Source organism: Meles meles, chromosome 4, assembly GCF_922984935.1.
Source record: "Meles meles chromosome 4, mMelMel3.1 paternal haplotype, whole genome shotgun sequence".
NCBI classification, from domain to species: Eukaryota; Metazoa; Chordata; class Mammalia; order Carnivora; family Mustelidae; genus Meles; species Meles meles.
In genome coordinates, this window is record NC_060069.1 from 72,000,283 (window position 1) to 72,025,589 (window position 25,307).

Genomic DNA, 25,307 nt, shown 5'->3' on the forward strand with positions numbered 1-25,307 from the left:
TTTATTGGTTAATTTTGAGTTTCAAATTAGATATTTTTTTTAATCTACCATAAGATAATCGACTTTGGTGTTAATTTTTGTCTACATTTTAAGACTTCCTTTCCAAATATCAATATAAAATTTAGAGGTCTGAACATGACTTTCTGCCAAAACCAAAGTGTAGAGAGAACATAGTATATAAATGATACCAGGATAGCTTTACTGTGACTCAGAAAGAAAAATAAATGTGTGTAACAGTAACAGGAATATATAGAAGAGAAGGCTTGCCAAGATATTGAGTAGGTCTCTGATAAGGGACCAAAGCCCCCACCCCAAGTGGCTGAGGTGAGGGGTGGCTGAGGAAAAGATAAAATAGACACAAGACACAGGTCTCTGATAAGGGACCAAAGCCCCCACCCCAAGTGGCTGAGGTGAGGGGTGGCTGAGGAAAAGATAAAATAGACACAAGACACAGAGCAAGCTGAAAGTGAAGACCTGGAACCTGGGGCACATTTTAGCCACTGAAAAATAAAAGCAGCAGCTCCACAATTTGTAGGCAGAAGGAAAGCTGGAGATGGTGCCACAGGGATCCAATTCGGAGGTTTTTTGAAGCAGGCAAGAGCTACAGAACTCTTTGATCACTCTCTGGGCATGTGCACATGAGGTAACTCTGAGAACTCCTGACCAGCAAGGTGCCCAAAGTAGGAATAGGGAGCAGCAGAATCCGAAACTTTGAGATGGGAGGCTGTGGAGAGCTGAGCAGTCATCGTCAGTGAGTATCGTCAGCCTGATGGTCAAATACCAGGCTAAACCATGTGGACCTGAGTAGCCATCAGTTCAAGAGTGACTGTCAGGGCCAGGTCAGGCAAGGAGGTGTGTACAGACAATGCTTTCCGCGGAGAATAGAAAGCTTCACTTTGAACTAAGGTATCAAAACAGAAAGTCAGGGTGTGAAGAAACATTTTGAAGGGGGAAATAGCCCTGATAGCATGCTTAAACTAATTATGGATAGAATATTTAAAGGAAAGCAACTTCTTTTAAACCAGAAGAGATCAAATTATACTTAATAAACCAATGTAAGGTCCACTCCTCTGTCAACACCATCAGCAGAAATATATGTCTAAGAGAGCAGAGCTCAGTTACAGATAATAAAATATTATCTTCAGAGTTAAAATGTGTAACCAAACACAGAAGGAGTCAGGACTCAAGGCTCATTCCCAATAATCTTCTTAGATCTTCCAAGTAAAGCTTTCTCTGGCTGCAAGTGAGACATTTTGGTAACAGATAAATAGATCAATTCTATGTCCAAAGTGGAATTATATTTGCACTTAAGTAAATACACACTCTTTATCTTAAAAAAAAAAAAAAAAAAAGGTTACAGGCAATCCATGTATTTAAAAAAAAACAGCAATTAATTTTATTTGTTGAAGTAGAATTTTCACTATCATACTAATATCTCTCTTTTTTTTTAAAGATTTTATTTATTTATTTGACAGAGAGAGATCACAAGCAGGCAGAGAGGCAGGCAGAGAGAGAGGGAGAGAGGAGGAAGCAGGCTCCCTGCTGAGCAGAGAGCCCGATGCGGGACTCGATCCCAGGACCCCAGGACCATGACCTGAGCTGAAGGCAGAGGCTTAAACCACTGAGCCACCCAGGTGCACCTCATACTAATGTCTCTTAAAATAAGTTTAAGAAGCTGCAACAATCAAGAAGTTTCCCAGGAATATTTTTTTGAAAAATCAATATGGCTTTTTTATTAAAGTTAAGGTGAGAAAACTGACATGTGTTTTTCAAATATTGGCATCCATTCCAAGGCCATCAGATATAGCTAATAGCCAAAGTTTGAGTGGAAACAATTCAAGATATGTTTTATAAAATGATGCCAAATATGATAATAAATACCTCCATAAAAATAAGGCTTACATATAAAAGACAGTCTTTGTGGATAGATAACTTAGGCTGAAAAGCTTGTGAACTCCAGAATTTTTCAGCAATACTTCTATTGTCTCTTCTCCGTTTTTATTGTTAACTGATCATCACAAAAAGGTGACTAAGAATGCCTTTGAAAAAGACTTTGAATAATTTGGGACTTGCAGTTATGATAATGAAGAGCTTTACTAAGTTATATTATCCTTCTAGATGTGTAGACAGGAGGATTAAGCATTAAAAAAAAAAAAAAAGTTCCAGGAAAACATGCACGGTTATATAATTTAGATTGTAGACTTAGCCTACAAACAAAAATTTCCAGACATCACACATTGAAAAAATGCAGCCATAAATCTACTTAAAGGGCTTCTCCATTCAGGCCTGCAAACATAGCATTGTCTTTGCCAATTTGTCTGTAGTCTGTTCTGGTAGGTGACATTGTTCTTGAGTACTAATCAATTGATGTCTCCGTGCCATCTGGCATTTTGTTGCTAAGCACAACTGCAAGGTGAAGTGTGAGTGGCAAGAAGCAGGGTTTGTGTTCATCACAATGTCACTGTCCAGACTATGCTGTCAATAAATCCTTGGTATGCCAGACTTATTCTACTAAGTGAAGAAATGCCTTGGCAATGCATTGCAGAAAATATGATGAAAAATAATCATTCCGATGAGATTTTGAAGATCTTGCTTTGTATATAGAGTGATCTCTAAGAAAGGATACTGTTCTTTACTTGGGACTGAATATCTAAAACTTATTAACATCTAGATCACTATATAAAAAGATGGTACTGAGAACTCTAAGTTCTTATTACTTAGTTCTAAGTTCTTATTACTTAATTCTAAGTTCTTACCACTTAGTTATGTTTAATATTTCTCACTGACTCTTTTTTATCTATCAGTAGAGGCCTATATTATTTGTTTTTAAACATCTGAGAGTAAAAGTCAGCATGCAGGGAAAACGGGCATATACCAGAAGTGTACCAGACACTCCTGTAATGTAATACAAGTCTGCAATTCATGGAAATGGGGTTCCATTAAATATTGTAACATTCAAGTAAAAATGTCAGTTCTTATCAAAATGTTTTCAAAATACTACTAATGGCTTGTTTTCAGAACATCATAAATAATCAGCTGTTGTTAAGTTCGAGGTGGTGAAATTTTACATAAATCTTCCACAAAGCAATAATAGTAAGGTGTTGATTTCAGTGATAATTACATTGTACCTATACATTCCACGAAGTTTTTCTTTGCAATTATGTTTCATAATACCATAATCGGCATTCCTACCACCTCAGGAATATATCTGACTCGTTTCTGAACATGTGAATTTGATCTTCCAAATCTCCTATTTCATTCCTTAGACAAAAGACACCCAAATGACCTTCAAATAAATTGCTGCATTGAGTGTATCCAGCTGGAATAGAAGGTGTTCATAAAACACCTCATGAAATGTACTGAAAAATTCCTGTAGTAGATAACCACCAGGTACAGTTGAAGGTTTCAAAGGTATCCTCCGTGCTAGGAAACATTTCTTATTTTAAAAAAAAAATGTAGTTTCTCTTTCTAACAATGAAACTCTTAGAGAAATAGACACACTGTACATTTTAACAGTTTTGAGTAAATTGTTGTATATGTTTTATACATTCATTTGTACATGCAAACAACTACCAAATTTTTATATGCTATTTACTGTATGCCAAGGAATTTGCAAGGTGCTCAGCATACGAAGATAAAATTATGTCCATTTTATTAACTCAAATACGAGAGGGTGCCACAAGAAAATTAACTTAAGAAACCTTGTAAATCCAAGCTGATTCCCTCTCCAAGTGGCCTGATCATGCCCCTCTTCAGGAAAGTAGCAACTTGGAAGAAAATCTGGCATGCCTGAGGTTGTTGGGAGAGAGGGCATGTCTGCTTCCTTTGCCTTCCTTTGGCTGCCTACACTCACTCCAGTTCATTCTGGCTTGATTGTGTCCCCTCCTTGCTCTCATGCTGACGTGTCCTCTCCCCCGACCTAGGCCAGAGGCATTGATGAGCAACAGGTTTCTTCATCATCAACTATGACCTTCCAACCAACAGGGAAAACTATATCCACAGAATCGGCCATGGTGGACGATTTGGCCATAAGGGTGTGGCTATTAACGTGGTGACAGAGGAAGACCAGAGGACTCTTCAAGACATCGAGACCTTCTACAGCACCTCCATTGAGGAGATGCCCCTCAGTATCACTGACCTCATCTGAGGGGATGTTCTGCTACCTAGCCCTACCCAGGGTTCAGTCTGGGGGGCTGAAGAGGAGCAGGAGAGGGGAGGGAAGGGAGCCAAGGGATGAACATCTTGTCATTTTTTTTTTTTAATAAATGTCACTTTTTTGAGGCAAAAGAAGGAACCTTGAACACTTTAGGCCCCCTTTTCTTTGGGGCATTCTCTTGCTCCAGGCACCCTCTCTTCTCCCAAAAACATTAATCCATCTTCGTAACCCAGTCAACCTCCAAATCCCCAAGGCTCTCCCCTACCCCAGCTGAACACTTCTGAGGATTCAAGGGGCCATAGTGTCACTCAGCCTCATTTGCTGGACCAAATCTGGAGAAACCCTGAGTTAAATGGCCCAGGGGATTGTCCCCAGGTGGGGGGATCAGGGGAGGAAAAATGGTAGTCATTTTTACATTGTTTTGTATGGTATTTATTGATTCAGGAGATAAATCATAAAATTCTGAAAAAAAATAACTTGCAAACTGCCAAAACAAACAAACAAACAATAAAAGAAAGAAAGAGAAAGAAAGAAAGAAAGAAAGAAAGAAAGAAAGAAAGAAAGAAAGAAAGAAAGAAAAGAAAGAAAGAAAGGAAGAAAGAAAGAAAGAAAAAAAACTATGGTAAGGTATTTACTCTGAAAACCTGCCCTTTCTTTTTTTCTCTAACTGCTTACTCTGGCCTGTTCAGATGTTTTAACTAAAGTAATCAATGACTACAACATTCACTTCAAAATGACTGTTTATTTGAGTGATATCAAAGGGAAGAGAAAGAGAAAGAGACTAAGTACCCATCCTTCAATTTTCACATCCTTGCTCCAAAAGTAATATATTCTTGTGACATGGCCACCCCTCCTCAAGATCATGGTAACTGCCCTTAATTGTGGTTGTGTTTGCTCCTGTATGTGGACATTGCTACTTCTGGAAATCCTCCACTGACAGGTATTAAAACAGAAGCAGGGCATTTCTCACTTTTGTAAGACCAAGTGTGAAGAGTGGCTCTAATCACTATTGGCAGTACAATTTTATTGTGCTTTGGGAAACAGAGTATTATTAGCAATAAAAATAAAAATATTTTCTGGTTATGTACATTTATAAACTATTTATAAACTATAAAATATAGCTTTGTAACAATAATATAATTTATTACATGCTTTCCATGCATCATTTCATGTGATTTTTCTCGAAATTGAACAAAATAGATAAAACAGAAGTGCATAGTCTCCACTGAGGGCTCTTTGAACCTTTTCTATGCCTAGTGATACAGATTTACATAAACCTTTACGTCCTTAAGTTTAATAATTACTGAATAAAAATAAGTTAGGTATCTCTAATCTATTTATGGAAGAATACTTCGTAAGGTTAGAAATAGGTTGCCCTTTCATATTATGTTTCTTGGGGTTAGCAGCACTAATTTATGTTTTATGTCATGTTGATTATTTAAACAGAGCCAGACATTTGACATCAGAGAAATGATTGCACAGAGAAGAACTAAAGTGCCACCTGATGGGTTTAGGGGAGAAATCAAAGGTAGAACCATTGCTTGGAAGCAGCAAATTATTTTAAGTCTTTCATGGCCAAAATAACCTTCTCCATATTTAAGAATATACTCTGAATAAATTTTCTTTATATGGTCAAATTATTCTGTGAATGTGATCACCAGATATGAACAGACTGAAAAACAATATTAAGATCCAGATGGTACTAGGACATGGTAAGATTAATTATTATTTGTCTGATTATATTTAGTAACTGCAATAATGTCCCAGTGATCCGGCACTTTGCTAAATGTCAGGCTATCTTGGCATCCCATTCGTACTCCAGTTGCACAACAAATGTGAATCTCAGTCGTCTACATTGTGGCTTTTGCCTCTCTTTCTCCCTACTCTCTCCAAAAATGAGATTTAAGTGCTGGTATTTGAAAAGCCATCCTGAGGTGATAAAAATAAAGTTTTGTTTTGTTTTTGTTTTTGTGTCTAAAAAGTAGACAGAAGTATCTGGAAATACTGCAAAGAGGATGCAGGGAACGAAAGAAGACACAATAGACTTCACAATAGAACGAAAGAAGAGGGTGGGGCGCTGAGGAGGGATGATCCTGGGAATGAAGGCAAGATTCTGCCAGGGAAGGTGTCAGCAGTAGCTCTTTCTTAACTCTTGTCTCAGAAGTCACTGAATGATTCCAAAATGTGCTCTTATAATGATCACGATTATTTTCTATGAAGCTTATTTTTTATTTAAACATGTTACATGCAAATTGGGAACATTTTCAAAATATGGAAATGAAGAAAGCAAAAGGTTACGATTTCCCACCTCAGAAATATAGCAACATAACTGTTTTATTTTATAGACCATAAATCTCTGTCTTTTCCATCTCAGGCCTCACTCTGCATATTTTGTGGCCAGTGTTTCTCTACTACTTATACACACACACACACACACACTCACGTACACATTTGCTCCAGAATCATTGCGTAACAACACTCACACATCCATCTGTTGCAGAATCATTGAAAAACAATGTTAGTCTGTACTAAAAAACTCAAGGATTCTCAGGAGAGATTTATACCTCACTGTAAACATCATCCCTTCCAAAAGTCTTTCGTAGACACACAACTCCACAACATGTGTACTCTTTAAGACAGCTTCCCAAACCACCCCCCTCCTGTTAGCTCTTTCACCTTACCCATCCTAAAATCTACTAGGTCCACCTCTTCAAACTTCAACTTCTTTTTTTTTTCTTTTTGTTGTCTTTAACTTATTTTGCCATGAAGTTGTTTTATTTTAATAATATCAAATGGGTAGCTTTTCCTCTTTCCAATTCTCTGAACCAGTTAACATAAGCTAAAATCTCATTAGAAAGGTTCAGGTGGATTTTTTTTTTTTTAAAGATTTTATTTATTCATTTGTCAGAGAGAGGGAGAGAGCACAGGCAGACAGAGTGGCAGGCAGAGGCAGAGAGAGAAGCCGGCTCCCTGCTGATCAAGGAGCCTGATGCAGGACTCAATCCAAGGACCCTGGGATCATGACCTGAGCCGCAGGCAATGGCTTAACCAACTGAGCCACCCAGGTGTCCCAAGGTGGAATTTTTTAACCGTTATTTAGATTTGACTCTCTGTCTAGTCATATATAAATAATGATTATAGGATTATAGGAACAAAGTTGTGCAATACAGAAAACTAGAAAAGAGAGAGCAGCAAACATTTAGAAGTAAGTATTATATATACTCACTGTACAGCAACAACCACTACTAATATCTTAATGCTTATCCTTTCAAATCTTTGTGTGTGTGTTATGTGCACAAACCACAGTGGCATCATATTTTCATAGTGTTTTGTGACCCACTTCTTTTAATCAAGAATTTTTACCAAAATTATGCTCATCTAATGTAACACCAATAATTATTCAGATTTTCAAAACTGACCCCCAAAATATCCTTTCTAATATTTGAGAACCCATTGCTAGTCTTCACCATGCACTGCATCTGATTACATCCCTTACGTGTTACCCCGTCTTCGTAACTGAATCTTTCTTCAGTTTTGTTGAAATGACCAGGCCCTACATGGAGCACTGGGTGTCGTGCATAAACAATGAGTCTTAGAACGCTGAAAAAAAAAAAAAATTAAAAAAAAGAAAAGAAAAGAAAAAGAAATGGCCAGGCCCAAGCGTCCCACTTTTGGGAGTTGCTGGTTACTTTATTGTGATATATTTTATTTTATTTTATTTTTTTAAGACTTTATTCATTCATTTGACAGACGGAGATCACAAGTAGGCAGAGAGGCAGGCAGAGAGAGAAGGGAAGCAGGCTCCCTGCTGAGCAGAGAGCCTGACGTGGGGCTCGATTCCAGGACCCTGGGATCATGACCTGAGCCGAAGGCAGAGGCTTTAACCTACTGAGCCACCCAGGCGCCTCGATATATTTTATTTTTTAATTTATTTTCTTCATTTCATATTAAGTATAAGTCATATCTTAAAGCCTGATGATAAAACACGCAACTTAAAATTTTTTAGGTAGACTAAGTATTGTGCTATGCCCAGTATTCAACTGATCCCACCATCTATGAGGCTAAATTTGATGCCCCTGCTTCAATTATGAAATTCTGAATGTATTCTGTGTGGGTTCTCAGGAATATCAAATATCCCCAGTTCTTCATCAGTCATATATCTAACGATTTTGACATCAATTATAAATTTGCCTGACTCAATATGTTCATCAGGTTTTGTCAAATTTTTGTTTCTAGCATATTACTCATTCTCCATTTACTGGTGGCCCTTTTTAAAGTTAAAATTGTCCCTCAATAGCAGAGTGATTTAGCTGGTGTTCTATTTGTCAGACTGCTGATCAGACTCACTTATATCTACTGCCAGAGGGCAGGTAGATTTCCATAGATCTTACAGGAGTATTTAGGAATAAAGGATTATGAAGACTGCAAATAATACTGAAATAATTCAGAAAAAAATTATGGACACATACGTGTCTATATACAAATATTATTCTATGCATACATATGAAGAAAGAGAGAATGATATTGAAAATGGGTCAAAATAGTAACATCGGAATCTGGGTAAAAGTCTCTGAGAGTTCTTTACACAGTTTTGAAACTTTTCCATATATTTGAAATTATATCTAAGTAAAACTTACATTTCAGAAAACTAATAAACACATGACAATATATAGTTGTGTGGCACCTGGGTGGCTCAGTCAGTTGAGCATCCAACTCTTGATTTCAGCTCAGGTCATGATCTCAGAGTCTTAGGACTGAGCCCTGTGTCAGGCTCCACACTGAGCAGGGACTTGGCTCAAAGTTCTGTCTCCCTCTCCCTCTACCTCTCTTCCCAGTCTCTCTCTCTCTCTAAAATAAGTAAATTTTTAAGAAAAGAAAATACATAGTCGATCATATCAGTAAGCAACTGAATTAAACATACTAATATTATTTATCATGTGAAATGGGAAAATAATAATTTTCTTCTGAGCATTAGAAAAGAAATATGTTCTTAAATTGCAGTGGAAATATAAATTGATAATATTTTGTGGAGGTAGCTGGTCATACAAACTTAGTCATAAAGTGTATATTACTTTTGAACAGTTCTGATTTAAGTAATTATCCCATGAAAAATAAGAAATGTATAAAAATATTTATAATTGTTATGTTCATTTTTATATTACTATCCCCCTGATAAATTTAAAGCAATCCACTTTTACAACAAAAATGAATTAATAAAATAATAGTACAACCGTAGAAATGATTAAAATACAGGCAATAAAATTAAGTTGAAGAGAAATATTGGATAGCATCAGTTATATGAAAGCCTACTACAAAATACTATATTTAATATTTTTTCCAAATTAGCTGAAATTTAAAGGTGTAATGGCACATGGATAGATAGAAGGGAAAAAGATAAAGGATACATTCGATAGGGAGGGTAACAATTTCTTGAGGAGCCCAACCTTGAGCCTCTGCCTCCTAGAATGGGATCTGTGAACTTGCTCAATCGGCCTCATATAGGAAGCTAGCTTATTTAATTATTTTTAAAAATTCTTTATTTAAATTCAATGTAGTTAACACATACTGTATTATTAGTTTCAGAAGTAGAATTTGGAGATTCATCAGTTGCATACAACACCCAGTGCTCATCACATCGAGTCCTTAATGCCTGCCCATCACCCAGTCACCCACCCCAACCCAGCCATCTCCCCACCAGCAACCCTCAGTTTGTGTCCTAGAGTCAGCATCTCTTACGGTTTGTAGGAAGCTAGTTTAGAAGATCCCATTGAAGATCTACTAAAGCCGAAGTCCAGCATGTTTTTTTTAGGAATCAGGATTTTTAAAGAGCCCTTGGTTGATTCTGTGGCATGTTACTGTACAGCTTTTCTGAAAGTAGAACTCTAGGATTAATCAAATGTTGGGCAAGAGTAAATTTAAGCCAATTCAATGAATCAGATTCTAAACAAAAAAGGGTGCTGTTCCTTTTCTCTCTTTCTTCGTGCTTAATTCAATGAGTTTTTCTTTCCTTGCTCAAACACTGTGTGATTTAGTTTCAAAGTGTATTTCCTTATTTTGATTCTCCTGCCCTTGGAATTTCCATAAAAATCAGTTTGGTACCCCAGAACCTTAGAAGCCAGAGATTTTTCTTGATTTTAATTATCTTCTTCGAGTCTAGGGTTCAAGATCCTAACCAGACTATTGGTTGCATATAAACCTCTCTCCAGAACTCCTTTACACAAAATCCCTGTATGTTCCTTAAATAGCACAGGGCTACTTCAGACTCCCCATCATTCAGTCTTCCTTAACTCCCAAAGACCTTTGTTGCATCTCCAGTTCACCTGTGGGCACTTCCATATGAGTTGCCATCAACTCTTTTTTTTTTTTTTTTTAAGATTTATTTATTTATTTGATAGAGAGAGAGACAGCGAGAGAGGGAACACAAGTTGGGGGGGTGGGTGGGAAGGGTAATGGGAGAGTGAGAAACAGGGTTCCCGCGAATCAGGGAGCCAGATGTGGGGCTCCATCCCAGAACCCTGGGATCATGACCTTTGCTGAAGGCAGACGCTTAATGACTGAGCTACCCAGGTACCCCAATTGTTGCCACAGACTCTTAAATAATTTTATTGTTTGTAGTGCTAAGCCTACTTCTAAAATCTGTCCAGAAATCCACATTTAAACACTCATCACATCCAGGTATGAATATATAGTCTCTTAGTTCCAGAGACTTTATCAGATTTAATCTGACTCAGAGTACCCCTTTTTGCCCAAATTGTTGGAAACAGTCCATGGAGGATCTCAGAAGATTGGCGGGGGGGCGGAGAAAGAAAGAAAAAGAAAAAAAACAAAAAACAAACAAAAACAACTACTTTGTATGAGTCATATTCAGTTATTTCACATCTAGGAAAATAAATTAAGAAAATAAGCAAAAGTTACTCCTCAGTATACATGCACAAAAATGCCAATTGTAATAGTGTTTACAAAAAAATATATTAGAAAATACTTTTATTACGTGTATGATTTTTGGCAAGTTACTTAAACCCTCTGTGGCTAAATTTCCGATAAGATAAGGATAATAATTATACTTATTTAAAAGGTGGTTTTGAGGGGCGCCTGGGTGGCTATAAGATAAGGATAATAATTATACTTATTTAAAAGCTGGTTTTGAGGGGTGCCTGAGTGGCTCAGTGGGTTAAGCCTCTGTCTTCAGCTTAGGTCATGATCTCAGGGTCATGGGATTAACTCCCCCATTGGGCTCTCTGTTCAACAGGGAGTCTGCTTCCTCCTCTCTCTGTCTCTCTGCCTGCTTCTCTGGCTACTTGTGATCTCTCTCTGTCAAATAAATAAATAAAATCTTAAAAAAATGTTGTTTTGAGTTTCAAATGAGTTAATATTTAAGGTGCTTAGCACAGTGCTTGCAAATAACAGTTTTTATTTAAAACTGTTATCATTAAAATAATAAATGGTGCAATAAATTATGGTATGCTCACTATAATACATCACTCAGTCTTTAAAGTACTTAATAAAAATTAATATGATGAAGTAAAATAAAAAGCAGGAAACAAATTTATGATACCTATTTGACTATTGCTATATATAATTGTATGCATATATTTTTAGAAGGCTAGAATGAAATACAGAAATGATCTTTTTCATCTCTGTGATACATAAAATGTAGAAATATACTTTTTGTAATCCATATTTTCTTTAGAGAAGGTATTATTCTTGTCAATAAAAATGACAACAACATACAGAGGATTAATAAAAGATTTGGGTATCTTATGACATCAATATATGCCTCAGGAAGACTAATGTATAATATGGGATTAGTATTTCCCACTCTTTCAAATCTCCTTGAATGCTGCTATCTAGAAAGAAACAGCCCATGGTAACTAAGTTACAATAAAAGCTTAGAAGCAAAAAGCCAGCCTGATAGACTAACTGCAAACGAGCAGAGTCAAGACCATAATGGCTGTCTTGCCAGAGCTTCAGCATATATGTTTGCAAAATCTGAGCAGTGCTAATGCTTGTCAAGAGTCTTATGGTATTTTAGCAATGTCACTTTCGAGGCATACCCGACAGCAGCATGATCGTTATCATCCAGTGTCAGGTAGCAGAATAACACTTCCCTAACCCTCAAACAAGACTCTCATGATATTTGACCCACATGGTCTGCTGGATATATGTGTAAAAAAAAAAAAAAAAGGTGATGTCACGGAAGTAAAACAGCTGTTGTATGTTGAGCCACAAAGAAAGAGACCCTCAAATAAAACAGGAGGAAAATAATGCACTGAAATAATGCATCAGGTAATGTGGCATAGTTGAGAAATCTGAGCAAACAAACTAAAGGGGCAGTCGTAAGTAAAGGTGGCCCACTGAAGCAAAAATGCTGAGCTGAGGAAAAACAGCCAGGTTTTGTAGTCAGTTGATATTGTTAGTCGGTCAATTCAAATATGTGTTAAAAATAAAAATCTGCTGGGACGCCTGGGTGGCTCAGTCGGTTAAGCGGCTGCCTTTGGCTCAGGTCCTGATCCCAGGGTAGGGTCCTGGAATCTAGTTGGACATTGGGCTCCTTGCTCAGCAGAGAGCCTGCTTCTCCCTCTACCTCTTCCCCTGCTCATGTGCGTAGTCTCTCTCTCTCTCCCTCCTTCTCTGTCAAATAAATAAATAAAATCTTAAAAAAAAATCTGCTTATCACAGATTATTTTATTGTTTAGATTCCTATTTAATGATGAAAAAGAAATATGTGTATATATGTGATTTATTTTATATGGTGGGGAGTTGGTATGAGGAAAATGGAAAATGTTCTGCTGAAATTCACGACCAAAAACATCCTTTGATAACTGCCAGGTGTGAGAATAAGCCACTCCAGCACAGAAAACAGTGCAGCAGAGCTGTGTTGGAGAGAATTTTGACAATTGCATACAAAATCACACTTACTAAACAAATGAACTCTCTTTCACCCTTTTTTTTTTTTTTTTTTTTAAGATTTGCTTATTTTAGAGAGAGAGAGAGCACAAGCAGGAGGGGCAGAGACAGAGGGACAGAGGATCTCAAGCAGACTCCACACCAATGAGTGTGGAACACCAGGTGGGGTTCCATCTCACTACTCTGAGACCAAGACCTGAGCTGAAAACCAAGTCAGATGCTCAACCAACCGCGCCACCCAGGTGCCCCAGAATGACTACATTTTAGATGAGATCAGGTTATGTTCAGGGTGGTATGGCCATAGGCCAGAATGACTACATTTTAAACAGAAATCCCATCAATTTATAAAGCATTGCTTAATTGTTATTATACACCTTTTAAAAAGTCCTTCCTTCTTTTTTTTTCCATTCTGTTTTTCTTTATTCTTTTTTTTTATTTATTATTTTTTTCTATAAACATATAATGTATTTTTATCCCCAGGGGTACAGGTCTGTGAATCTCCAGGTTTACACACTTCACAGCACTCACCATAGCACATACCCTCCCCAATGTCCATAACCCCCCTCCCCCTCTCCCAACCCCACCTCCCCCCAGCAACCCCCAGTTTGTTTTGTGAGAACTATAAGTGACTCTTAAAGTCCTTCCTTCTTTAGGAAAACCATGTATTTTATAACTTTCATGTGACTAGGTTGTCTATATGAACTATATTCTAAAGACATTTTAATCATTGTGATTGGGAGGTTTTTAATCTCATAAATACCTTCTGAGTAAAAACTTTTACAGAAAAGATATTTTTTAAGACCAAAGTGGCTATTAACTTGGAAATAATTGACATGAAATGACATCAGACAGACCTAAATTAAAATTTTGATTCCAACAACTACTAGTGGTGAAATATGTAACAAGTATCTTATCTTTATAAGCCTTAGTTCCTTCATCTGAAAAGCATAGTTAATGATATTTAACATATATTTTTGGAATAAAGTAAAATAATTTATGTAACTGTCAGCTATAATGACTGACACAAGATAGTATCAATAACAAATGACAGTTCTTATACTTGCCTGTTTGAAATTTTAGCATGGTATTAAAAACAAAAACAGGTTTGCCTACAATTACATGCCTACTAATTAGTCCATAGTGAGCCAAAAAGTGAGAGATTTAAAAGTGAAAGCTATCATTTGCAAGAGTTAAAGAATATAACTGTGTTGAGACATCAGGCATTAAAAGTTTTTCATTTTCCCAAATATATATTTCAAGGAAGGTAAACCTGAAATTTAAAACTACATCCCTGAGAATTCACATTCTTCCAGCTAACAGATGTATCTTTTTAAGAGTTTGAAAATTGTTCATTGTATTTTTTTCTTGACAAGAAAATTGTGGCTTCTCATCACACTTGACTGTCGGCAGGACCCCTGATAGAAAATTACCAATGCTGAGATTTATAGAACTTAAATAAGTATTAAGATACAGGGCTTGGAAGGATACACATAACAGAGACATTCATTCAATTAATGTAACTAATCTTTTGATTTGCATTGCTTTATCTACAGGGTAATTATTTTGTTTCCAATTTTCTCTTTTGCACTCTTTATAACTACATGAAAGGCACAGGTTGAAGGTACAAAGAATTTCAGTACTAAATTTCTTTAGAACCATGTGTACGTCTTTAAATCTTAAAATGAGCACCCCCCCAAAAATGTATATTCTATTTAAAAGTTCTGGTGGTATTTAAAAAGGAAAACACATGCATTTTCTGTTCAGTTTCAGCTTCTGTTAGTTAAAGAAGCTTCTGTATCTTTTTTTTTTCTTCACTCTGAAATGAACGGCTGCAATCGTAAAGCATGAATCTGGTAATACTTTGTAAATGAATCACTATTGCATTCATACCATTAGCCTCTGAACAGATGTCAGAAAGTAAAGATTGGCTGCCTCTAGATCAAGTTGCTGCTGCCAACTCTCGCGAGCTTTGTCAGTAACAGTTGATTGTAATGTCAGTGCAGTCCAATTTACAGGCTGGAGCAGCAGCTGCATACTGCTTTTCCCTGAAGTATTACACGATTTCCACTCCTTGCAAACTTTATCATCTTTGTTGCAGTGAGTCAGGTAAGCTGCTCCGAATTTACATGTTCCTGTAGAGATGCAACTTACTGTGAAGCTCATTCTGTAGGAGGATTGTTATCCCTTCACTTGTTTGCTGTGCCCTTTTGGTGCTCTGTGGAAAACAGTTGTTGTAAATGGGACAGATGAAGCAAGCAAGCAGACACATGCATAAGATCTGCCTATTATTCAAGGAACGCAAACTGAGTCCGTTTTAATGCTGAGGAAATAATGAATTTATTCAACTTTGTGTAAAGGACCGTAGCACTTGTGGAATCACTGTGGTGTATGTTCTTAGTGCGCTCCCTAAGGGAAAGCATTTTTATGCTGTATTTTACCCTTAAATGCACGATTCAGTGAATCTCTATCTCTCCTGAAAAGAGTAACAAAAGTGGTCTTTGACTAGTCTTACTCTATTTTCTTTTTTCTTTGTTTTTTTTTTTGTTTGTTTGTTTTTTTAAAGTGAAATGAAATGAATAGTTCTCTTATTGTCTGGTTTGAAGGGTACTTTTCTTAATCAACATTTTGTCATCTGAAACTATCAATTGGCAAAGAATAAAGTCAAAGATTTTTTTATATCTAAAGGAAAATTCTGTTTCCTAACTTGATTTATAAACTTTTCCATTTGGCTCTAGTTGTCCTCTTTTTTTTTTTAAGTAGTGCATTTAAATTGAAGCAAAATTTTGTAAATTTGCTATTATTTCTACTATTATAGAAATAATGAGCAAATACAGATTTTTTAGTCTTGTAAATCTACCTTTACTTTGATGGTATCAGTTGCTGTTTAATCAGAGAATTAAGCATTGAGTATAAAATGCATGAGTGATTAAAAGTAAACTGAAATGCAGAATTATTTCATTATGATTTCTATTTATAATTTATTTTTTATTTCAAAAGTAGACCTTCCAAATTTTTATGAACATATTACATAATAATAAAATCAACTAGGAGTTACTAGTCTGTATAATGGCTTGCATAATCTAAACTATCTCATAATTATATTTCATTTATGTAAATAGTTACTTGTTTAAGCATGAGCATGTGTTTTTAAAGAGTTGCTTTATACTTTAAATGAAAATCTTTAGACTTCTCTGTGAATTTGAAATAACATCACCTTTGAATGACAAATAAAATTGCTCATTGGATTTGCTAAGTTGTCTTGTTTTCCTGATTTGTTGTTGTTTTATTGTTGTTTGCTTTTAATGTCCTGCCTCTTTAACTGTAAGAAAATATTTGATATCTATTCCACATCTATTCCAGGTTTTAAAATATAAGTTAATAATATCTTAACAAGTCACATCTTGTTTATCAATTTAGTTTCTGCTTTGACTTGTTATTTGACAACAATTATTAATAACATATTTAAATTTTACGTTGTATTCATATTAATGCTTTATGTCAAAATCTGCTCATTCTTATAAAAACCAAAGGACGTTAGAGAATTGTAATTGGATAGATGTCAACCTAACACCAGATTGAACTTTCAAAGACCCAAGATATCTCTTTAATATTAAACGTTTGAATTATTTGCCTGATGAAAAGTTTGTGAATGTTCTTCCTGATTGAGGACAAATAGAGATCTTACGTTTTTCATACCTAATATAGTGTCTTCTATCTGTACACATTCTTTTAGTGACTAGTGAGTATCTGAGGGATCCCTGTGGTATAGTCTATTTATAAACAGACTTCCTTAATTCCCCACTTCAGATAGCCTGCAACAAAACAAGTCTTCTAGGTTTGGTATAAAGGCTTAGTTGTTTAATTTGACCAAATACATTTCAGAGGCGCTTGTTCTAGATCACATTATCTAGATGGCTTTTGTCCCACATTTTAAGAAGGTTTATTTTTATATAGAAATACATAGTATAACTTTTTTAAAAAACAGGAAAATTACACTCAGAGAAAACTGTTATCATCTTTTAAGAAGTCCTTGGGTGGCCAGTCATTTTGAAAATGTGGCTGATAATCAACTATGTCAAATATATGGCAAGTTAAATAGCTCTTTCTTCCAATCATTTCATTACAGCCATGTCTTACGGCATAACATATATTTTTTAAACTTGATACTACTTTCAAAATTAAATCAAAAATGAAAAAAAGTAATTTTTTGCCTTTTTTATTTTCAATGTTGTATTGTTAAAAGTTTGAAATAGTTCCCAAAAATCACCAGGAGATTTTGATATCTCAGAGCACTTGACAACTTTGGAATACTATAGTCTTCATTATCTCTCAGGTATTTCCTTCTTCCCATGCCCATCATTCATTTTTTCTTGCAATTCCAAACAAAGACTCTTTGCCTTTCTTTCAGAAACTATAGCAGTAATTTAAGTGATCTATTTAGATACTATTTTAGATACAGTGGTAGTTTGTATGAAGATTTTTCCATTCTTTATCACATATTATGTATTCTCAGAGTTTAAATTGTTTATCTAATGTGACATCAACCAACTTGCACCAAAATTTATTGAAAAAAAATGAAGTTTTATTTAATGTTTTAATGATTAGTAAAGGTTTAGATTATATACTAATCACATTTTCTTAGTCTCCTTTATTCATCTTTTGATTATTTAATCCTGTGGTAACATATAACAAAAAATACGGATCAACCTGTTAGAATAGAGAATATCAGATTATGAAAAGAACAACATAATGCTTATTTAAATCAATACTGCAGTTAACTATAAAAATATTACCCTACACTAATAATGTGTATGTGAGCATATGCGTACTTTCATGTTAAAGTCTAGACTTTATAGTGTGGTATAATAATGCTCCAACAGGTAGCATGATGGTGAACTGGAATTATATTACCATTCTTTCAGTGAACACATGATTACCATGATTTTTTTAATGTTATTAACTACATTATTTGTGAGATGAGGACTCATAGATCATAGTTGAGAAAGCAAGATTATTATTCACATAAATCATACTATACAACATCATCTATTCAGCACAAATGTAAGTAAAAACGTGCAAGAAAATCAAGCTAGATGACATATGAATGAGATTATAGCCTTTTACGTCTTATAGTAGATGTTTTAAAATATTCAAGGAAAATTATTACATTTATTAAATACGTACAAAAACAAAATGTTTTGGTAGTATTATACTTGCTGTGCAATAAAATTATTAAACCATACAACAAATATTTGAAAATTAACAGAGACCAGAAGTTATTAACATTAGGTGTTTGTTTTATAAAGGTAAAATGATATTTATATAAAACCACAAACACACACACAAAAAACCAGATGATCTTTACTTTAGATCCAGAAGAACATTGCTTGAACTGGGCCACAGGGAGAAAAGAATACAACCAGAGATGCTGCAATTAATCTGTTGAAATGCAGCTTAGAATAAACCCGCTTTGTGTTTTAATTCCTATTTTCTTTCCAAAGCAGGTTTTTAAAAAGAAAAAAAAAAAATCCGTTGCAGCACTTTGTTCTCCAGATGTCACCTCCATCTATTTAAGAGGGCTTAGAAATTATCAGAGGGAAAAAAAAAATAAGACTGTGATAGCTATGCCTCTAAAACTCCTAAATTGTCAGAAATACAAAATTTCATTAATAAGTGTTAAGTCTATAAGAACCTTTACATTATTGTTACATTATCACAGAATTATGATATGTATGATATGATTATATTATATCATAATCATAATAGTATAAAATATTATATTATAAAATATATCATATCATAATAGTATAGAAATCATAAATATAATAGTATAGAAATTGTATTAAAATATTATATAGTTCAATAATATATTTAATAGTCTTAACACAGATTCAATTGTATCAAAACTGATAACAAAATAATGTCAGAATTTGATTTCTTAAAATCTTATTTTTATATTTATTATATATAGACATATATGTGTGTGTATACACACACACATATATAAATACATATATGGACATTGATAGAATTAGATGTAGATATATAGATAGAGATAGAAATACCCATAAATACACTAAACAAAATACTGTACAATTGATCAGGTTATCCAGATCTTTTGGAGGGACTCAAAAATATACTTGTTGGGGCGCCTGAGTGGCTCAGCGGTTTAAGCCTCTGCCTTCAGCTCAGGTCATGATCTCAGGGTCCTGGGATCGAGCCCCACATCAGGCTCTCTGCTCAGTGAGGAGCCTGTTTCTCCCTCTTTCTCTGCCTGCCTCTCTGCCTACTTGTGACCTCTCTCTCTGTCAAATAAATAAAATATTAAATATATATATATATATATATATATACTTGTTGATCAATAACTGTACTATTAGTAGTGGTGAATGAGGTTGATTTAAAATGTGAGAATCCTAACCCCAAAACAGTTTTCAGAATAATACTTTATTCTCTCTACCTTCTGAGACAATCTAAATTAAAAAAAAAAAAAAAACAATAATACAAATTCTCAATGCTCACAGCACTAGCTTCTTAGGCACCTTAGACACATACTCTGTATTTAAAATTACAGTATCAAAAAATAATCCAGAAAAAATGTTTGTACATTTATGGATCTTTGTTATTATTGTGTGGATGAGAATCAGTGTTTCTTTTTGACTGTGTTAATCAGGTTACATAAAGTTATATAAAGTTGTTATTCAGTTATATAAAGATGTTATTTCTTTTAAATGATATGGGCATTACATTTTTGTGTTCCTCTTTGTCGTGTGAAGATTCAGAATCTGATTTTTAGGTTTTATTAATTTTAAAGGAATTCTGGTGTGCAATATGAATTTTTTTAAAGATAGATTTATTTATTTGAGGAAGAGAGAGCATGCAGAGCAGGAGTCGGGGGCAGGAGTAAAGGAAGGGGGAGGGAGAGAAGCAGACTCCCTACTGAGCATAGAGCCCAATGCAGCTAGATCTCATGACCCATGAGATCATGACCTGAGCTGAAACCAACTCACTGAGCCACCCAGGTGCTCCACATTATGAATTTTTAACAAAACATTGATTTCCATAAGCAATCTTTTCATGTCATCAATAAATATTATTTAATAAAATGTCAAATAGCTTTGATTTCCTAAGTCTTAAAGATTCCTTTTTCTTTTCTCCTTCCAGTAATTCCTCAGCATTAGTCTTCTTAATCTCACTTATTTTGTCCACTATCAAAATGCAAGTAATCTGACCATGTTAACACATGTAACCTCACCAGTTGCATATACTTTGATCAATTAACAAATAACAGGTGTGCATTGAATAATCCCTGTATGTAAATTCTTTTGAAGTATCTGCTCAAACATTGTATTATCAGCTGCTGGTTCTCTCCATTAACATTGTAATTCAGCTAGAGAAGGCTTTCTTCATTACTCACTTTCAGGGAAATTTTCTAGTGTATATCCACAGTTCTCTCTCCCAGTTTTTCCCATAGTTCTTTACAGTGGCAGCAGATTTGTTAGTATTCACAATTTTTAAGATCGATGACAACAGTTGTATTTTTGTTACTTGATATTCAATGAATAGATTGTCCAAATTCTCTTCTGGATTGTGTAGAGGAAGAAACCAGGAGGCAAAAAGAACCACAGGAGGGACCATGGGAAAAGAAAAAGCCAGTAACAGAAGTCTAAGGACCCTTAAAGGTTCTCAATCTACTTCACAGTGTGTCAAGAGTCAGCTGACCATGAATAGAACTGTACACATTTCAGAGAACACATGAGCTTATATTTTCTCCTCTAACTGAGGTAGAAATGATATCTTCATGAGTTGACTACCACTGAATGCCACTTTTGGTGGGTCTGTGTATGATTACAAAAGTATATATACCCGGAACAAATTTCCTCTTTAAAATACTAAATCTTCCTTACAGAGTCTTGATAATGAATCTTCCCAAAGTGAAATAATTTGTAATTTTCCATTCCACTTATTGCTGTTCTAAATTGAAAATTGAAATATCTCCAAGCATTTTCTGTGTGTGTTCTGTGTGTGTGTGTGTTTCTGTTTAACAAAACCTTTATAGCAGTAGCAGATTTATTAGTTTTCATAATTGGCAGGATTAATAAGAACTACTGTATTTCAGTTAGTTATCATAAATAAAATATAATACTTGATGCATGAAGCTTTGAAAACTTCCTAATTACCTCTCTTTCAGAAATCAATATGCAGAGCAAGCATACAATCATAAGCATCCGATTTCTCTTGCGGTTTCTTCTGTTCTGGGTCCTTATTGGGAAGTCACACACAGAAGAAGACATCATAATTACCACCAAGAATGGAAAAGTCAGAGGGATCAACTTGCCAGTTCTTGGTGGCACGGTAACAGCTTTTCTTGGAATTCCCTATGCACAGCCGCCTCTTGGTAGACTTCGATTCAAAAAGCCACAGTTCTTGACCAAGTGGTCCGATACTTGGAATGCCACAAAGTATGCAAATTCTTGCTATCAGAACACAGATCAGAGTTTCCCAGGTTTCCCTGGATCAGAGATGTGGAACCCAAATACGGATCTCAGTGAAGACTGTTTATATCTGAATGTGTGGGTTCCAACACCTAAACCAAAAAATGCGACTGTAATGATCTGGATCTATGGTGGTGGTTTTCAAACTGGAACATCATCTTTGCCTGTTTATGATGGCAAATTTCTAGCTCGGGTTGAAAGAGTTATTGTAGTTTCAATGAACTATAGAGTGGGTGCCCTAGGATTCTTAGCTTTACCAGGAAATCCCGAGGTACCAGGGAATATGGGCTTGTTTGATCAACAGTTGGCACTTCAGTGGGTCCAAAAAAATATAGCAGCCTTTGGTGGAAATCCTAAAAGTGTAACTCTCTTTGGAGAAAGTGCAGGAGCAGGTTCAGTTAGCCTTCATTTACTTTCTCCTAGAAGTCAGCCATTGTTTACCAGAGCCATTCTGCAAAGTGGATCCTCTAATGCCCCTTGGGCAGTAATGTCGCCTGATGAAGCCAGGAACAGAACGTTGACCTTAGCTAAATATATTGGTTGCTCTAGAGAAAATGAGACAGAGATAATCAAATGCCTTAGAAACAAAGATCCCCAGGAAGTTCTATTGAATGAAGTCTTGGTTGTTCCCTCTGATCCACTTTTGTCTGTAAATTTTGGTCCAGTTGTGGATGGTGATTTTCTCACTGACATGCCAGACACATTACTCCAACTTGGACAGTTCAAAAAAGCCCCGATCTTGGTGGGTGTTAATAAAAATGAAGGGACAGCATTTTTAGTATACGGTGCTCCAGGTTTCAGCAAAGATAACGACAGTATCATAACTAGAAAAGACTTTCAAGAAGGTTTAAAGATGTATTTTCCAGGAGTGAGTGAATTTGGAAGGGAATCAATCCTTTTTTATTATGTGGACTTGTTAGATGATCAGAGAGCTGAAAAATACCGTGACGCATTGGATGATGTTCTTGGGGATTATAATATCATATGCCCTGCCTTGGAGTTCACCAAAAAGTTCTCAGAATTGGGAAATAATGCCTTTTTCTACTATTTTGAACACCGATCCTCCCAACTTCCTTGGCCAGAATGGATGGGAGTGATGCATGGTTACGAAATCGAATTTGTCTTTGGTTTACCTCTGGAAAGAAGAGCTAATTACACAAAAGCTGAGGAAATTTTGAGTAAATCCATAATGAAATACTGGGCAAATTTTGCAAAATATGGGTAAGTGTTGATTTTTGTGATTGTTCTTGTTTGATTTTATTTGGTTTTTGCTTAGCTTTGCTTGTTGTCTGGTATAGGTGTCATTAAAGGCACATAAATGTTTTAATTATTTACTTTTTTTGGACCATAAGCTACTTTTGATTTTTATTATATAATGAATTTCAATTTCTTACATCGGGGTGCTTAAAAGAAATCATGAAGAACTTTTATGAAAAATATTTTCTGATTTCATTTCTAAAATACTGCAAAGGACTGTAGTAATATTAGCCAAGGTTTATATGCAAATAGATGTTTACCTTGAAAGCTAAAGTTATCATGACCATACTTTTTAACCTCAAAGTTTATAGTGTTTCAAGGTTTAGGGAAGTGTAGGGATGTATCTTCTCCTCATGCTCATAAGCAGAGGTAGTGGTAACTGCTAGGAGGAAAAACACATTGCCATTCAGGAAAATCAAAGGGCAAAACAGTGTTGAGGTTGGCCCTCAGATTACTTCAAATACAAATGCAGAATTTGGCATTTTATCAATTTTTCCCCTAATAGGTTTATTCAGAGCTTTCAGATGACCTGTATTGGACAGGAGCAGCTGCAAGGGTTTTCAGGTTTAGTTAAACTGCTTTTGGCTTGAGCAACCATATAGCTGACATTAACTAGTGAGAAATATGATAGAAGAACATGTTCTTTCCTTATATATTATAAATATTCTGATATTATGTCCCCAAGAGTCAGAAGAAAATAATCTGTTCAAATATATTTTCTTATTTGTGTCTCTTAAATATACAAATGTATGTGTATAGAAAATAAGGGTTTTTTTGTAAACCCCAAAAGAATTTTATACATTGGGATAATTCCTATCAGAGAGAAAAACAAAAGAAATACAAATTTGAGCATCTATTTTTAAAATACTGTGAGTACTTGCAGAAACTCACAGATTAATAGATGCATTAATCCAATCTGTCATATTATCTTTTATAATTGGGAAGAATGTTGATAGTGATGCTATTGCATTCTAGTTTTCTCTTCCAGCCTCCATCTGAAATTCATTATTTCATGTCACTAAATATATCTTCTACAAAGTTCTTGTATGGTATAATTCTTCTCAAAAATTTCTAATGCTATCCACTGTGTCTAAAGCAAAAATTCTTCTCTCTGTCATTAAAAGACATTTATAATCTTACTGCAACCCATAATCTCCAACAATACCTGGTTTCTTGGTGGGCCAGTTATCTCATGAATGCCAAAGATTCAAGCTTAATATACCTTCCAGTCTTGTTCTTGTTCTGCACCCTGTTTAAAACAGCTACCCCTCTCCTTTTTAATGACATGAGTCCTACTTTTTTTAAGGTTCTGAGCACCCACAAGTTTCACCTAGCGTATCTTTAATTCTTAGAGTTGTAATTGCTTCAGACCTTTTTTTCACTCTCAACAGAAGTTACTGACTGTAACTTGTCTTGGTGAGCTTTTTCATTGTATGCTGAGCCTCCCAAACTCGGCTGAACTAGCTTCTGAAAAGAGAAACTGGTTTTATGGGAAAATCATTAAAGTACTGGTGTGGGTATGTGACATATTTATCAAATATTTGGTTGTCAAATCATTAAACAAAAACAGGTTAAGGCTAGAATGAGTAAAAACATACATATGTTCAAGAGAAGTGAGCTATTAATTGTAGTTGTGCAATATCTTATGACTTCTCCACGTCATTTTCTGCTGAAGAGGGATCATCATTTCTAGAGAAGCATTAGAGTTATTTCTGTCTCATTCTGTTCTCACCCTAAAGGCTATATCCATATTAAATCACTTTATTATGTTTTAAATTCTTTCTTACAATTCTGGAGAGTATTTAAGGGGATATATTTCTTAAAATTATTGATGCCTGTAATTTTTAAAGAACTTTATTTTGCATGTTGAAATCATCAAGGAATTTATACTTTCTTATGTCACAATGGAGAATACTGAGAATCAGATGTGGTGAATATTGTGACATAGCAACAGTTCAAAGAAGAGAATCTTAGATGCTTATTGGAATAGATTATTGAATCCTAATCTACTTCCATGATTAGCATAATTTCATGGGAGTATGTGAAGGTTGACACATTTCAGTTATAATGATAAATTCATTTAAATGAGATTATAAACCATAAAGATTAAAGTAAACTTTTTAAAGTAGTTTGGCTATCACAAAATGTCATTTTCGTTGAGGAGTTTCTTTACAGTCCATATTTGCACAGTGAAACAGAAATAATAATACTTCATACGTGTTGAGGATTCACCTATTGGCAAACACAATATTAATCTCCTGGTATACATTATCTTCCTTTAGAGTATACCTAGGAATAAATACTGAAGCTTAGAATGGTTAAGAAAATTCCAAGAGAAACAAAGTTGGTAAATGTACAGTTTGTAAATCCATCCCCATCTATCTGACCACAAAAGTGACCACACAAGTTCTAACTCTGTGGTTTTCAATGCAGGGAGATTAATCCCCAGCCCCTCTTCACCTTCCCACGTCTAGAAACAATCAGTAATGTCC

General features: G+C 35.1%; 1 protein-coding gene and 1 non-coding gene across 2 annotated transcripts in view; both read left to right on the forward strand.

Annotated features, from left to right (window-relative positions):
- The first annotated feature begins 3,708 nt into the window (after nucleotides 1–3,708).
- LOC123941115 lies at nucleotides 3,709–3,851 on the forward strand. Its single transcript, XR_006818200.1, has one exon. It is a non-coding gene; the product is annotated as a small nucleolar RNA SNORA67 (small nucleolar RNA).
- Nucleotides 3,852–14,986: 11,135 nt separating this feature from the next.
- Nucleotides 14,987–25,307, forward strand: part of BCHE (butyrylcholinesterase) — a 62,495-nt gene continuing 52,174 nt past the window's right edge. Inside the window, exons 1-2 of the mRNA XM_046003455.1 lie at nucleotides 14,987–15,169; nucleotides 21,255–22,779. Of these exons, the coding sequence (XP_045859411.1) occupies nucleotides 15,055–15,169; nucleotides 21,255–22,779 (1,640 nt within the window). The 5' untranslated portion in view covers nucleotides 14,987–15,054. The remainder of the gene's footprint in view (nucleotides 15,170–21,254; nucleotides 22,780–25,307) is intronic.